This window comes from Nerophis ophidion, linkage group LG12, assembly GCF_033978795.1.
Source record: "Nerophis ophidion isolate RoL-2023_Sa linkage group LG12, RoL_Noph_v1.0, whole genome shotgun sequence".
Classification (NCBI taxonomy): domain Eukaryota; kingdom Metazoa; phylum Chordata; class Actinopteri; order Syngnathiformes; family Syngnathidae; genus Nerophis; species Nerophis ophidion.
This window is the reverse complement of record NC_084622.1, coordinates 63,016,277-63,034,234: the sequence shown is the minus strand read 5'-3', so window position 1 is coordinate 63,034,234 and position 17,958 is coordinate 63,016,277. Positions and strand designations below refer to the sequence as shown.

General features: G+C 41.8%; 1 protein-coding gene across 3 annotated transcripts in view; it reads left to right on the top strand.

The window, feature by feature from the left end:
* Positions 1–17,958, top strand: part of slc23a4 (solute carrier family 23 member 4) — a 68,790-nt gene that overhangs the window by 32,026 nt on the left and 18,806 nt on the right. For all 3 annotated transcript variants that reach the window (XM_061917950.1, XM_061917952.1, XM_061917951.1), the window contains exons 2-4: positions 4,024–4,090; positions 5,910–6,050; positions 13,598–13,755. In XM_061917950.1, coding sequence (XP_061773934.1) covers positions 4,024–4,090; positions 5,910–6,050; positions 13,598–13,755 — 366 coding nt within the window. The remainder of the gene's footprint in view (positions 1–4,023; positions 4,091–5,909; positions 6,051–13,597; positions 13,756–17,958) is intronic.

The following is a 17,958-nucleotide window of genomic DNA, read 5'->3' as shown; positions in this document are numbered from 1 at the left end:
GGTTCCCTCCGGGTACTCCGGCTTCAACCCACTGCCAAAAAACATACACCTGGGGATAGGTTGATTGGCAACACTAAATTGGCCCTAGTGTGTGAATGTCGTCTGTCTATCCGTGTTAGCCCTGTGATGAGGTGGCGACTTGTCCAGGGTGTACTCCGCCTTCCGCCTGAATCAAACTGAGATAGGCTCCAGCACCCCCCCGCGTCCTCAAAAGGGACAAGCAGTAGAAAATGGATGGATGGATGTTAGGAGGAGAGGAGGTGACACCTTGAATCCCAGGAACACCAACCTACCGTCAAGCATGATGGTGGTAGTATTATGCTCTAGACCAGGGGTTCTCAACCTTTTTCAGTGATGTACCCCCTGTGAACATTTTTTTATTAATTCAAGTACCCCCTAATCCGAGAAAAACATTTTTGGTTGAAAAAAAAGAGATAAAGAAGTAAAATACAGAACTATGTCATCAGTTTCTAAATTAATTAAATTGTATAGCAGGGCTTCACGGTGGCAGAGGGGTTAGTGCGTCTGCCTCACAATACGAAGGTCCTGCAGTCCTGGGTTCAAATCCAGGCTCGGGATCTTTCTGTGTGGAGTTTGCATGTTCTCCCCGTGACTGCGTGGGTTCCCTCCGGGTACTCCGGCTTCCTCCCACTTCCAAAGACATGCACCTGGGGATAGGTTGATTGGCAACACTAAATTGGCCCTAGTGTGTGAATGTTGTCTGTCTATCTGTGTTGGCCCTGTGATGAAGTGGCGACTTGTCCAGGGTGTACACCGCCTTCCGCCCGATTGTAGCTGAGATAGGCGCCAGCGCCTCCCGCGACCCCGTGTTTGTGACGTCCCGGGTTGGATGGGACATATTAGCCCAGCACCACACACGGCTAAAAGTCGTCTCTTTTCATCGCATAATTACACAGTAATTTGGACATCTGTGTTAGTGAATCTTTTGCAATTTGTTCAATTAATAATGGAGACGTCAAAGAAGAATGCTGTTGGTGGAAAGCGGTGGATTGCAGCTGCCTTTAGCACTGAAACACAGCCGGTGTTTCTTTGTTTGTTGTGAAGCTTTAACACAGAGCGGTCAAGCCAGCATGTTTCTCTACGTCAACCAGCAAGTTTTTGGATGGGAAAATTGTGATATTAAGTTGGCTCTTACCGGAGACTTTAGTGGATTATGCGACCTCCTCCTGCAGCTCAAAAAGGCAGCTGTGATCTTGGCTTCTCCGAGAGACACTGGCGTTCACCGCACCCATCCGACCTTCAGGTATGACTTTACAATCTCACTAAAACACCATTAAAATAATAAGCAGATAAGGGATCTTCCAGAATTATCCTAGTAAATGTGTCTAATTACATCTGAAACGGTCCCACTGCCGCCGCCTGGAGCCGTCGCTTTTTCTTTTTTCTTTATTTGTGTGATCTTCACTCTAACATTCCTCATCCACAAATCATTCATCCTCGCTCAAATTAATGGGGAAATTGTCGCTTTCTCGGTCTGAATAGCTCTTGCTGCTGGAGACTCACATTATAAACAATGTGAGGATGTGAGGACCCCTCACACCGGTGACGTCACGCGCACATCGTCTGCTACTTCCGGTAAAGGCAAGGCAAAGTTCGCAACCAAAAGTTGCGAACTTTATCGTCGATGTTCTCTACTAAATCCTTTCAGCAAAAATAAGGCAATATCGCGAAATGATCGAGTATGACACATAGAATGGACCTGCTATTCCCTGTTTAAATAAGAAAATCTCATTTCAGTAGTCCTTTAACATTGCTGTATGTATACTTTTGACCCAGCAGATTTGCTCACATTTTCAGTAGACCCATAATAAATTCATAAAAGAACCAAACTCCTTTTTAGACCAGTTGATCTGCCGCTTCTTTTCTTTCTCCTATGTCCCCCCCTCCCTTGTGGAGGGGGTCCGGTTCGATGACCATGGATGAAGTACTGGCTGGCCAGAGTCGAGACCCAGGATGGACCGCTCGTCGGGACCCAGGATGTGTCGGTTGGGGACATCTCTACGCTGCTGATCCGCCTCCGCTTGAGATGGTCTCCTGTGGACTGGACTCTCGCTGCTGTCTTGGATCCGCTTGAACTGAACTCTCGCGGCTGTGTTGGAGCCACTATGGATTGAACTTTCACAGTATCATGTTAGACCCGCTCGACATCCATTGCTTTCGGTCCCCTAGAGGAGGGGGGGGGGGGGGGGTTGCCCACAATATCGCTAAAATTCGCTCCATTTTGTCCACTAAAGACACTGAGATCATTATCCATGCGTTTGTTACGTCTCGCCTCGATTACTGTAACGTATTATTTTCGGGTCTCCCCATGTCTAGCATTAAAAGATTACAGTTGGTACAAAATGCGGCTGCTAGACTTTTGACAAGAACAAGAAAGTTTGATCATATTACGCCTGTACTGTATATACCTTTATATACATATATACATACATATATACCTGTACTGGCTCACCTGCACTGGCTTCCTGTGCACTTAAGATGTGACTTTAAGGTTTTACTACTTACGTATAAAATACTACACGGTCTAGCTCCATCCTATCCTGCCGATTGTATTGTACCATATGTCCCGGCAAGAAATCTGCGTTCAAAGGACTACGGCTTATTAGTGATCCCCAAAGCCCAAAAAAAGTCTGCGGGCTGTAGAGCTTTTTCATTTCGGGCTCCAGTACTCTGGAATGCCCTCCCGGTAACAGTTCGAGATGCCACCTCAGTAGGAGCATTTAAGTCTCACCTTAAAACTCATCTGTATACTCTAGCCTTTAAATAGACTCCCTTTTTAGACCAGTTGATCTGCCGTTTCTTTTCTTTTTCTTCTATGTCCCACTCTCCTTTGTGGAGGGAGTCCGGTCCGATCCGGTGGCCATGTACTGCTCGCCTGTGTATCGGCTGGGGACATCTCTGCGCTGCTGATCAGCCTCCGCTTGGGATGGTTTCCTGCTGGCTCCGCTGTGAACGGGACTCTCGCTGCTGTGTTGAATCCGCTTTGGACTGGACTCTCGCGACTGTGTTGGATCCATTATGGATTGAACTTTCACAGTATCATGTTAGACCCGCTCGACATCCATTGCTTTCCTCCTCTCCAAGGTTCTCATAGTCATCATTGTCACCGACGTCCCACTGGGTGTGAGTTTTCCTTGCCCTTATGTGGGCCTACCGAGGATGTCGTAGTGGTTTGTGCAGCCCTTTGAGACACTAGTGATTTAGGGCTATATAAGTAAACATTGATTGATTGATTGATTGATCTGAGGTCCTCTCCAAGGTTTCTCATAGTCAGCATTGTCACTGGCGTCCCACTGGATGTGAATTCTCCCTGCCCACTGGGTGTGAGTTTTCCTTGCCCTTTTGTGGGTTCTTCCGAGGATGTTGTAGTCGTAATGATTTGTGCAGTCCTTTAAGACATTTGTGATTTGGGGCTATATAAATAAACATTGATTGATTGATGATTTTTGTGACCAACAAGTATGTGCTCCCATCACTCTATCACAAAAAAAGTAAGGGATGTGGAAATTATTGGAAACTCAAGACAGCCATGACATGATGTTCTTTACAAGTGTATGTCAACTTTTGACCACGACTATAGTTCTAAAATCATGCAAGCTTTATTACTTTATTTCCGACTGCAGCGAGGAGTAAACTATTAGTACAGGTTAATGCAAGGGTGGAGGGTCTGGGTGTTGTTATGGCTTGGGAGAGATGCCAGCCTTCTAATTGAATGATGGAAAACAAACGGATGCTGTCTTGAGTCGGCCGGTGCCAGTGGCTGCCTGGTCAGCTGCTGTTACTGATCTAATTGGCTTCACATGAGCTGCGGGTGGGACTCATTTCAATCCTCAAGCAGAGCAGTCCCATGTTTGAACTCTGCTTCCTCCTTACAGGCCCTTCACCGCCCTCTCCTACCTTGCTCTGTGCTCCATTTCCTCACAAGCTGCGTTGCGCTGCCTTTCCAGCGGATGTTTTGCTCATTCTTTATGGGTTTTTTTCTCTATTTTTTGTGACCTGTAGAGAGCTACTTGAAGCCAACATGGCTCCAGAAAAGGAAAGCAATGAGCCAGACAACTACGCATTTGCGGTGAGTACATCTATTTTTTTTTTTCCTCACAGTTAATAAATTGTACGTACAGTATTAAACATAACACAATACAGTGTGATACAGAAAATGGAATGCTTTAAAGTTACATTAATTAGTATTTCCTTGGGTAACACATTGTTAGTTAATCTGTTTTGTAATCTGGGATTTAGTAATAAACAATGCCTTTCTGTTTTTATTACTTTCTTCCGTCTACGAGTATATTATTTCTACATTATCATATACAACACATTTCATCGCACACTATAAAAGATTATTCATGTAAATTTACAAGATTGCTATTATTATGAAAACAGTGCAATACGTTTTCATAACTTTGTCTTGTTATATTCTTATTTCAATCAATCAATCAATGTTTACTTATATAGCCCTAAATCACTAGTGTCTCAAAGGGCTGCACAAATCACCACGACATCCTCGGTAGGCCCACATAAGGGCAAGGAAAACTCACACCCAGTGGGACATCGGTGACAATAATGACTATGAGAACCTTGGAGAGGAGGAAAGCGATGGATGTCGAGCGGGTCTAACATGATACTGTGAAAGTTCAATCCACAATGGATCCAACACAGTCGCGAGAGTCCAGTCCAAAGCGGATCCAACACAGCAGCGAGAGTCCCGTTCACAGCGGAGCCAGCAGGAAACCATCCCAAGCGGAGGCGGATCAGCAGCGCAGAGATGTCCCCAGCCGATACACAGGCAAGCAGTACATGGCCACCGGATCGGACCGGACCCCCTCCACAAGGGAGAGTGGGACGTAGAAGAAAAAGAAAAGAAACGGCAGATCAACTGGTCTAAAAAGGGAGTCTATTTAAAGGCTAGAGTATACAAATGAGTTTTAAGGTGAGACTTAAATGCTTCTACTGAGGTGGCATCTCGAACTGTTACCGGGAGGGCATTCCAGAGTACTGGAGCCCGAACGGAAAACGCTCTATAGCCCGCAGACTTTTTTTGGGCTTTGGGAATCACTAACAAGCCGGAGTCCTTTGAACGCAGATTTCTTGTCGGGACATATGGTACAATACAATCGGCAAGATAGGATGGAGCTACACCGTGTAGTATTTTATACGTAAGTAGTAAAACCTTAAAGTCAAACTTGACTGTTATATTGTTATTCCCATTGTTTTTATTCTTTTTGTAAAATTTCTCTATTTTGATTCCTTTTAAACCCCTATTATTAAATTTTTACTTTTTTTTTAAATTGATCTCAACTCTGTGCACTGCTGCTGGAATTTTAATTTTCCTGAAGGAACTCTCCTGAAGGAATCAATAAAGTACTATCTATCTATCTATCTATCTATCTATCTCTATTAGGAGATTGTATGAACAAGGTTTTGTTGTATAAACCTTCGATGACAAACTATATGAAATAATCTAAACGCTAAAATAAAGGTTGTGTGAGTAGTCAAGTATAATATTGTAGCATAAGTTACAGGACAGTGAAACGGTTTTTCTTTGAGTATATTTATCTTGTAAGTTACCCACAGTCCCCAGGTTTGTTATAAAATATCTTGCTGTCAAAGACACACATACCTTGTTGAATATGCAACCATTTTTTAAAAGAAAAGTATCAAGATATGTAGTCATAAAAAAAAAAACCTGCTAACAAAAAAAGTCCAACCTCCAACAAGATGGTTAGTCCTGCTGTATAGTTGATATTTCAGTCATTAGATCATAATCACAACCTCATAATTGAAACATTGTGTTGACTTTGTTGTGGTTTTGCCTCTTTTATTGGCACAAATTTGACGATGGAAAGACCAAAATGCATTTCTGAAACGTGTTTCTGGCTGCATTAAAGCTCAGGGGGCCTTTCTGTGACCTGCAAGACCCAAAACATGGGGAAGAAGTCGACTCCTCCGTGGATGATGAGGGCAGCAAGCTGGTCTATAGCGTGACAGATGTACCGCCTTGGTACTTATGCGCCCTTCTTGGTATTCAGGTACGTACGTAACATAATATAGAAATAGTCATCTTTGGGTATCTCACAATTCCATTGCAAATCTAGGGGTGATAATTTGATCCGGAATCGATTATCGATTCAACACGATTCTTGTAAATGATTTGGTTTATAATTACAAAACCCAAAACCAGTGAAGTTAAATTGTAAATAAAAACAGAATACAATGATTGGTAAATGCTTTTCAAGCTATATTCAATTGAATAAACTGCAAAGACAAGATATTTACCGTTCAAATTGGAAAACTTTGTTATTTTTTTTTGCAAATATTAGCTCATTTGGAATGTGTTGCCTGCAACATGTGTCAAAAAAGCTGGCACGAGTGGCAAAAAAAGACTGAGAATGTTGAGGAATGCTCTTCAAACACTTATTTGGAACATCCCACGGGTGTGCAGGCTAATTGGGAATAGGTTGGTGCCATGATTTGGTGTAAAAGCAGCTTCCATGAAATGCTCAGTCATTCACAAACAAGGATGGGGCGAGGGTCACCGCTTTGCGAAAAAATGTGTGAGCAAATTGTCGAACAGTTCAAGAAAGACATTTCTCAACGAGCTATTGCAAGGAATTTAGGGATTTCACCATCTACGGTCCGTAACATTATCAAAAGGTTCAGAGAATCCGGAAAGATCACAGCCCGCAAGCAATGACATACGGACCTTCGATACCTCAGGCGGTACTGCATCAAAAAGCGACATCAGTGTGTGAAGGAAATCACCACATGGGCTCAGGAGCACTTCAGAAAACTACTGTCAGTAACTACAGTTTGTCGCAACATCTGTAAGTGCAAGTCAAAACTTTACTATGCAAAGCAAAATAAATTTATCAACAACACCCAAAAATGCTGCCGGCTTTGCTGGGCCCGAACTTATCTAAGATGGACTGATGCAAAGTGGAAAAGTGTTCTGTGGTCTGACGAGTCCACATTTCAAGTTGTGTAAACCGTCGATGTTGTGTCCTCCGGAACAACGAGAAAAAGAACCAACCGGATTGTCATAGGCGCAAAGTTCAAAAGCCAGCAACTGTGATGGTATGGGGGTGTATTAGTGCCCAAGAAATGGGTAACTTACACATCTGTGAAGGTACATACAGGTTTTGGAGCAACATACTGTATGTTCCCATCCAAGCAACGTTATCATTGTCTTGCTAATTTTAGCAAGACAATGCCAAGCCACGTGTTACAACAGCGTGACTTCATAGTAAAAGAGTGCGGGTACTAGACTGGCCTGCCTGTCTACCATTGAAAATGTGTGGCGCAGTATGAACCCTAAAATACCACAACAGATACCCCGAACTGTTGAAAAAAATTAAGCTATACATCAAGCAAGAATGGGAAAGAATTCCACCTGAAAAACTTAAAAAATTGGTCTCCTCAGTTCCCAAACGTTTATTGAGTGTTGTTAAAAGGCAAGGACATGTAACACAGTGGTAAAAATGTCCCTGTGCCAACTTTTTTGCAATGAGTTGCTGCCATTAATCTCTAAGTTTATGATTATTTGCACACAAAAAAAAAATGTTTCTCAGTTCGAACATTAAATATCTAGTCTTTGTAGTCTATTCATTTAAATATAAATTGAAAAGGATTTGCAAATCATTGTATTCAGTTTTTATTTACAAATTACACAACATGCCAACTTCACTGGTTTTGGGTTTTGTGTTATACAACTTTTCCAAAACAATTTACAGGTTACAACAGCTCCTTGTGGCTGCTAACGCACCACTTACTGTTTACGGGCAGTGTTGGCCTAGAGAAATTTATTATTTACATTTTATTTACAAAAATCACAGGATGTAAATCTAATACTGTCACAACATGGCTTGGATTAAAGTTGTTTCTTCGATGCACAGAATGATTTGCATCTTTTATTTATATAATATATACAAAACAGGGAAAACATAAACACTTGCTCGATGGCATGAAACACAATTAAATATAAACTTAAACAGCACGATGGCATGACTATATACAAACGAAACAAAAGACACTAGCTGTGGCATAAACAAAACAATACTAGCTAGCACCGAGGCATAAATACAAAAACTTACTTGGAGCGAAACGAGCGGCATGAATAACGAGGTGTTCGAGGGCATGAAGGTAGCGCAGCATGGGTAGGGTGCGTGCGTGTGCGAAGATCCCAGAATGAAGACAAGAAAATGAGTGACTTAAGTAGCTATGATAATTAGTGAAAACAGGTGTGAGGCTGAGGACAGGGACGTGACATGACAGGTGAAAACTAATGAGTTGGCATGGAGACGAAAACAAACCAGGAAGTGCCAAGACAGAACTTAAATATCCAAAAAAACTAAACATAACCTGACCAAAACCAAAACATAAACTTACAGGCGTGGCAAATACATTACAACCCTTACAATACTTAGGATATAATTTACAAAGCAATTAAGAAGACGAATACAATAATTGATTCTTAGAAAAATATAAATAAGTTAATGCATTTTTTAAAATCGATTCATGAATATTTGGAATCGATTTAGAAATGGAATAATTACAAATAATTTGGATGTCAATCAATTTTTTTAAGCACCCCTAAGAAATAATAATGCATATGTTACCATGTAGGGCTGCGGAGAAGACAATACAATATGAAGCCAAAGTAAGACTAAAACGCGTCCTCCAACGAGCCTCAATGACCATCGCTGGAGGAGCGATCACATTATTGAATTAGATATCATTTTGACTAGTCTTTGTTACTTATATAAATGCACTGACTAGTAAGCAAGCATACAGGATTTTTGTAAAATGTTTGATTTTCAGTTTTTTTTTATCCTTTTCTCTAAAGAAATCCACTACCAACCTCCCATGCAGAACGTCCAAAAAACTATAGCACACATTTTTTTCAAAGGCAGATCAAGATAATGTTTGATTGATTGTGTATTTATTTAAAGGGACAATGCACATAGATCAGGGGCAGGGAACCTATGGCTCTTTTGATGACTGCATCTGGCTCTCAGATAAATCTGAGCTGACACTGCTTAACACGATAAGTAACGAATAACTCCACTTGTAATAACAGTGTTAAAAATAACGTTCAAAATACAAAACATTCGCATCCTTTATTTTGTCCAAGAAGTTGCGTTAATGGTAAAAAGTTATTTATTTATTATTGGTTAGTTTGGGGCTTGCCGACATGAGAGCCTGTTTCAAGGTTACAATATTGTTTTATTTTTCAGTAAATCTCTCAGTTGCTTTCCAGCAATTGTCTTTTTCTCTTTCGTTCTCGCTCTGGCTCCAGCTCCAATCCCGTCTCTCCTCCTGGCTGCTGCTTATATCAGAGCGACGGGTGATTAGATAACAAGGCCCAGGTGGGCCGTCCACGCACCTGTCGCTGATTTCGAGGCCGGTCCTGGCACACCCCGCTTTGCTGCAGGCCCGCAGGCCACGCCCCCTCCACAGTTAGCTTCAGAATAATAATGAATTAATTAACGTGGACCCCGACTTAAACAAGTTGAAAAACTTATTCGGGTGTTACCATTTAGTGGTCAATTGTACGGAATATGTACTGTACTGTGCAAACTACTAATAAAAGTATCAATCAATCAATCAATCAATGTTTTTACAAAGAATAAGCGACCTATTATACTCTAGCAGCGACCGGGCTATGATAGACTGACCATACCTCCTCTTTTCACCGGATATGTCCTCTTTTGCGGGGCTGTCCGGGTGGAGTTTCCTAAAAGCCTCAAATGTCCGGCGTTTTAAGTTAGGGTTGCGTGTATTTTCAATGTACGTTCAGGGTTACGAATGGGTTAAAAACAAAACAAATTGTGCACGCAGCAGCATTCGTGAGGGAGGGGCAGAGACAGAGAGCAAGCGAAAGAGTTATGATAAACGCGCATGTGTCGTCAGGCTCTGTTTTTACCCATAGATTTATCAGACATTAATACTGACAATAGTAATAATGAAATAATAATGATAAATAACAAAATTAACAATAATAATACATAAAAAGCTAGTGTGATTTCTTTCCAATGTAGTGAAGTGAAGTGAATTATTTTTATATAGCGCTTTTCTCTAGTGACTCAAAGCACTTTACATAGTGATACCCAATACCAAAGTTACATTTAAACCAGTGTGGGTGGCACCGGGAGCAGGTGGGTAAAGTGTCTTGCCCAAGGACACAACGGCAGTGACTAGGATGGCGGAAGCGGGAATCGAACCTGCAACCCTCAAGTTGCTGGCACGGCCACTCTACCAACTGAGCTATACCGCCTCAATGTAAGCACGTGGCTCCAAAAATAAACTTAAGAGCATTGTGATTTGACTTCCAAGCATGTTTGTTGTGGTAAGCAAGATGTGTGCAATGATAATCCCATAATTCATCACATGACGGGTCAAGTCACTTGAGTCTTCTTCATGGTTGGTTAGACTCGCTTCGTTTTTACATCCGTGGACCGAATTGTGGAATTTGTTTCAGTTATACTTGATGTCTGAGTCCCAAGGTTTGCTGCCTTGTGTGTTTATTTATATTAACTTCTGCAGCGGTTCAGTCTATACTGCTATTCCAGTCTTCTCTCTAAAGTCGGGTTTTTAAAGGGGAACATTATCACCAGACCTATGTAAGCGTCAATATATACCTTGATGGTGCAGAAATAAGACCATATATTTTTTTAACCGATTTCTGAACTCTAAATGGGTGAATTTTGGCAAATTAAACGCCTTTCTGTTTATCGTGCTGGAGACGATGACGTCAGAATGTGACGTCGCCGCCATTTTCATTTTCAACACATTACAAACACCGGGTCTCAGCTCTGTTATTTTCCGTTTTTTGGACTATTTTTTGGAACCTTGGAGACATCATGCCTCGACGGTGTGTTGTCGGAGGGTGTAACAACACTAACAGGGAGGGATTCAAGTTGCACCACTGGCCCCAAGATGCCAAAGTGTCTGCCGCCAGACCCCCATTGAATGTGCCAGAGTGTCTCCACATTTTACCGGCGATGACAGACATGGTACAGAGATGTATGGATAACCTGCAGATGCATTTGCAACGATAGTCAACGAAATCACTAAGGTGAGTTTGTTGATGTTGACTGCCACCTAATCGATGCTAACATGCTACGCTAATCGATGCTAACATGCTATTTACCGGCGGTGCTAAAGCAGACATGGCACAGAGATGTATGGATAACCTGCAGATGCATTTGCAACGATAGTCAACGAAATCACTAAGGTGAGTTTGTTGATGTTGACTGCCACCTAATCGATGCTAACATGCTACGCTAATCGACGCTAACATGCTATTTACCGGCGGTGCTAAAGCAGACATGGCACAGAGATGTATGGATAACCTGCAGATGCATTTGCAACGATAGTCAACGAAATCACTAAGGTGAGTTTGTTGATGTTGACTGCCACCTAATCGATGCTAACATGCTACGCTAATCGATGCTAACATGCTACGCTAATCGATGCTAACATGCTATTTACCGGCGGTGCTAAGGCAGACATGGCACAGAGATGTATGGATAACCTGCAGATGCATTTGCAAAGATAGTCAACGAAATCACAAAAGTGAGTTTTGTTGATGTTGACTGCCAGCTAATCAATGCTAACATGCTATTTACCGGCGGTGCTAAAGCAGACATGGCACAGAGATGTATGGATAACCTGCAGATGCATTTGCAACTATATTACGTTTCCTTCCACCCACATTTAATGCGAAAAAAAACACTTACCAATCGACGGATTTAAGTTGCTCCAGTGTCAAAAGATGCGAAAGTCCTGATCGTTTGGTCCGCACATTTTACCGGCGATGCTAACGCAGCTATTCGGCCATGCTATGGCTATGAATAGCGTCAATAGCTTTTCGCTCAATAGCTTCAGTTTCTTCTTCAATATTTTCATACTCCAACCATCTGTTTCAATACATGCGGAATCTGTTGAATCGCTTAAGTCGCTGAAATCCGAGTTTGAATCCAAGCTAATGTCGCTATATCTTGCTGTGGTATTCCCATTGTTTGTTTACATTGGCAGCACTGTGTGACGTCACAGGGAAATGGCCAGTGTCTTCGCAGAGAGCGAAAATAAGGCACTTTAAAGCTTTATTTAGGGATAATCCGAGACCGGTAACATTTTGAAAAAAAATTAAAAAAATACAACAAGCCACTGGGAACTGATTTTTATTGTTTTTAACCCTTTTGAAATTGTGATAATGTTCCCCTTTAATATAGCGCATGTCACATGAGACAGTGGACAATGTTTGGGTGCTCCTCTCGTCCCCCCAAAAAATTGCTTTTCTGGAGAATTTTGCACTTTTTTTGTCCACCTGTAAACATTTTTTTAAAGTGAACATTACCCAGCAGGAACGTTGATTACATATGATTTTCCTTTAAAAATGAATTGGAAGCGATGTTGCAAAATAGTTGTATTTGAAAGTTGAGACGACATTGATTATTGTAGAGCAGGGGTGCCCATTACGTCGATCGCGAGCTACCAGTCGACCGCGGGGGGTGTGTCAGTCCATCTCCAGCCAGGCTTTTAAAAAATATAGACCTAAAAATGAGTGATCATCAATCTTCACCAAGACGTCACTTAAATGACATTCACGGTACCGGAGGGTCTTGTGAGATGACGCTGGCTGCTGCAAGTTCATTATTATTCAAATATGACCGAGTGGAAGGCGAGAAACACTTTTTATTTCAACAGACTCTCACGCCGTACCTTCCATCAAAACTCTAAAGGCCGACTGCACATTTCCTATCTTCACAATAAAAGCCCTGCTTCATGCTGCCTGCGCTAACTAAATACAGAGTCTCGGAAAACTGGCGTGCACAAGCGATCCCTCAGAAAGCTGGCGTGCACATCACTTGTGCACGCCAGCTTTCCGAGACTCTTATTTTGTTAGCGCCGGCAGCATGAAGCAGGGCTTTTATTGTGAAGATAGGAAATGTGCAGTCGGCCTTTAGAGTTTTGACGGAAGGGACGGCGCGAAAGTCTGTTGAAATAAAAAGTGTTTCTCGCCTTCCTCTCTGTCATTTTTTCATAATAATGAACTGGCAGCAGCCAGCGTCATCTCACAAGACCCTCGGGTGCCGTGAATGTCAATCAAGCAAGCTATGGAATTTGCCGCCAATGTTTTTCTTGTAAAGTGTATGGAAGCTGGATGAATTAGATGCCAAAAACCAACCACTTTCATGTGGTATTGTACAGAAAGGACAACTTTTTTTCTCCTCCATTTGAAAATGTGGGCGTTATCATCATTACTGTCTGATTCCAATCAATGCAAGTCATCAGAATCAGGTAATACACCAACTTATATTCTTGTCTTTGTGAAAGAAAGACATCTATATGTGTTACACATGCTTGTATTATCATTAAACACATTTAACTTGTTTACAAAAATATCTACTTCATAAATAAATAAATATAAATGATATATATAAATGAAGTAGATCCCCTCGAGTTGGTCAATTGAAAAGTAGCTCGCCTGCAGAAAAAGTGTGGGCACCCCTGTTGTAGAGGGTTAAAAACTTCATTTGACGATTTATTTTTGTCATTCTTCTTGTTTCCTTAGCACTGCTTGACGGCGTTTGGAGGCATCATTGCCATCCCGCTGATCCTTTCACACGGCCTGTGTCTTCAACACGATGCCCTCACACAAAGTCACCTCATCAGCACCATTTTCTTTGTGTCTGGCCTCTGCACTCTGCTCCAAGTCACCTTTGGCGTCCGGTAAGTACGACTCAATCGGTGATCTCCTTCAGAACTCTCGCAGGACACCATCAGAAAAAATGTCCAAAATAAAGTACATAAACTGAGATAATACAAATATATTTATATTTTGCCATTTAGTGGAAGAGCATTTATTGGTTCCGTCACTAAACATCACCATAGATAGAATAACAAAGAAAAATTATCTAGAACTAGTGCATGGGAGTTTGCCCAACCAGTCTACATGTGTTTTGTGGACTTGGAGAAGGCATTCGACCGTGTCCCTCGGGAAGCGCCTGTGGGGAGTGCTCAGGGACTAGAGGGTATCGGACTGTCTGATTGTGGCGGTCCGCTCCCTGTACGATCAGTGCCAAAGTTTGGTCCGCATTGCCGGCAGTAAGTCGGACACGATTCCAGTGAGGGTTGGACTCCGACAAAGCTGTCCTTTGTCACCGATTCTGTTCATAGCTTTTATGGCCAGAATTTCTAGGCACAGTCAAGGCGTTGAGGGGATCCGGTTTGTTGGCTGCGGGATTGGGTCTGCTTTTTGCAGATGATGGGGTCCTGATGGCTTCATCTGGCCAGGATCTTTAGCTCTCACTGGATCGGTTCGCAGCCGAGTGTGAAGCGACTGGGATGAGGGTCCATGGTTCTCGCCCGGAAAAGGGTGGTGTGCCATCTCCGGGTTGGCGAGGAGACCCTTCCCCAAGTGGAGGAGTTCAAGTACCTAGGAGTCTTGTTCACGAGTGAGGGAAGAGTGGATCGTGAGATCGACAGGCGGATCGGTGCGGCGTCTTCAGGAATGCAGACACTGTATCGATCCCTGGAAGGCAAAGCTCTCAATTTACCAGTCGATCTACGTTCCCATCCTTACCTAGGGTCATGAGCTTTGGGTCATGACCGAAAGGACAATATCAAGGGTACAAGCGGCCGAAATGAGTTTCCTCCCCCGGGTGGCGGGGCTCTCCCTTAGAGATAGGGTGAGAAGCTCTGCCATCCGGGAGGAACTCAAAGTAAAGCCGGTGCTCCTCCACATTGAGATGAGCCATATGAGGTTGTTTGGGCATCTGGTCAGGATGCCACTTGAACGTCTCCCTAGGGAGGTGTTTAGGGCACGTCCGACCGGTAGGAGGCCACGAGGAAGACCCAGGACACGTTGGGAAGACTATGTCTGGGAACGCCTCGAGATCCCCCGGGAAGAGCTGGACGAAGTGGCTGGGAAGAGGGAAGTCTGGGCTTCTCTGCTTAGGCTGCTGCCCCCGTGATCCAACCTCGAATAAGCGGAAGAAGATGGATGGATGGATAAAAATATTTATTTTTTTGGGACCAATTTAGTGGAAATGGAGAAACTCTCATGAAGGGATGGGAATTGATATGATTCTTCCTGTTCCGATTCAACTTTCGATTCTGCTTAACGATTCGGTTCTTTAATCGGTCCTCTTATGTGTTTGCATGTTCCAACTGCTGGCATTTTTATAAACAAATGTCTTTGCTCTGTTGTGCAAGAGTTGCAGCTGTTATTTTTGTATCTTTAATGGTTAAAAAAGTGCTTGTTGATTTTAAAGTTTCATTATGTTCCAATTAGGGTTGTACGGTACACCGGTATTAGTATAGTACCCCGATACCAATGAATTATGAAAAGTACCACAACAAAAATAAAAAGAAAACCATTTTAAGTTTCTTGAAAAAAATATTTATGAATTTAATGAAAATCTGCTTCAATTAAATCCCTTACGTGTATGGAACATTTAGGTCTTATAATAAAGCCTACTGTATTTTCCGGACTATAAGGCACATTTAAAATCCAGTGCGCTTTACAACCCGGTGCGTCTAATGTATGGAATAATTCTGGTTTGGCTTACTGACTTCAAAGTAATTTTATTTGGTACATGGTGTAATGATAAGTGTGACCAGGAGAAACCAATCAAACATAAGAGATACGTGTGGACTGCAATATGAAGGTAATATGACTCAAGTAAACAGCGCCAACATTTTATATGGTCCATTGAAAATATAGAACATTACACACGGCGCTCAAAAATCCATCAAAATGTTTCAGTACGACTTTGGTAAGCTATGAAGCCGCACCGCTTGATGGATTGTACTGTGCTTCAACATACGAGTATTATCATGGTGTGTGTATAAGGTAAGACATTATCCGGCATTTTTTTTGTTTCGCAATATTATGCAAAAGCAACTTTTCTTACCTTCTGGTACCTCCTGATCTGTATTTGGGATCTGCATAAATCCTGAAAAATTGCGCGCGTTTGCATTTGTAGTCCAAGTGGACACCGTAGTCGATAAGCTTCTTATTTTTCCCTATCTTCTTGTAATGGGACATTCATCCTCCGCTGTTGCCATTTCTAATATAAAGTTGTATACAGTTCTTACTTAAATCCGTCAGTAAACTTGCCGTGAAAGCGCTAAAACACACCGATGTAGTAAGTTTATATTATTCACCCACGGAACTTTAGGTATTAGAGAGTTCCAGACGGTTTTTCATGAGACACATTTCCGGCGTTGTTGTTGTTTCCGGATGAGGAGATGCTGCTCCGTTATTGATTAAGTAAAGTCTGAATGTCATTAAAACAGTTAGCTTCATCTTTTGACACTTCTTCCACCCCCGTCCTTGCACGCTACACCGCTACAACAAAGATGACGGGGAGAAAACACTGCCGAAGGTGAGCCACATAAATAAGACCGCCCACAAAACAGCGCATCCTGAACTGACTGTCAAAGCGGCTTGAAGATTATCTGTAAAATGTAATCAATGCAACATTTTGACCAGAGAACCACCATTACATGTTATGTAGACCACAAGGAAGTGTTCCCAATTAAAAACAAATTAAATGAAAATATGACTCCTCTAATGTGCCCTATAATCCGGTGCGCCTTATGTATGAACAAAGATCGAAAATAGAACATTCTTTGTCAGTGCGCCTTATTATACGGTGAACCCTATGGTCCGAAAAATACAGTAATAATATAAATATTTAATCGTATACTCTAATAATACACTGGACTCTGCATGATGTCTAATCAGCCTTCAGGGAACATGTGATTTAACTTTAATGTTGTGAATGGGATTGTTGTAATAATGTCTGCTTTTGTTTTGAAAATCAATTAATTTTGTAAATGTACTTTAAAACAGTGGTCCCCAACCACCGGGCCGCGGCTCGATTTGTACCGGCCCGCAGAATAATTTTTTATTATTATTATTTATTATTTTTATTATTATTTTTAATTATTTTTTTTTATTTTTTATTAAATCAACATAAAAAACACAAGATACACTTACAATTAGTGCACCAGCCCAAAAAAAACTCCCTTTTTCATGACAAAAAAAAAAAAAAAAAAAAGTTATCATGGACAAATTATCAAGCGTTGACCGGTCTGCAGCTACAAAAAGGTTGGGGACCACTGCTTTAAAACGTTTGCATTCTCCAACATATTGAATTTTGGTGTCTGAGCAGGATTAGGCGAAAGCATTTTCAACTTACTATCAATGGAATCTTGTTCTTGCTAAATCCACATTCCATTGGCTTAGGGCAGGGATGCCCACACTTTTTCTGCAGGCGAGCTACTTTTCAATTGACCAACTCGAGGGGATCTACCTCATTTATATATATCATTTATATTTATTTATTTATGAAAGAGACATTTTTGTAAACAAGTTAAATGTGTTTAATGATAATACAAGCATGTGTAACACATATAGATGTCTTTCTTTCACAAAGACAAGAATATAAGTTGGTATATTACCTGATTCTGATGACTTGCATTGATTGGAATCAGACAGTAATGATGATAACGCCCACATTTTCAAATGGAGGAGAAAAAAAGTTGTCCTTTCTGTACAATACCACATGAAAGTGGTTGGTTTTTGGCATCTAATTCATCCAGCTTCCATACACTTTACAAGAAAAACATTGGCGGCAAATTCCGTAGCTTGCTTGATTGACATTCACGGCACCCGAGGGTCTTGTGAGATGACGCTGGCTGCTGCCAGTTCATTATTATGAAAAAATGACAGAGAGGAAGGCGAGAAACACTTTTTATTTCAACAGACTTTCGCGCCTTTGCTTCCGTCAAAACTCTAAAGGCCGACTGCACATTTCCTATCTTCACAATAAAAGCCCTGCTTCATGCTGCCTGCGCTAACAAAATAAGAGTCTCGGAAAGCTGGCGTGCACAAGTGATGTGCACGCCAGCTTTCTGAGGGAT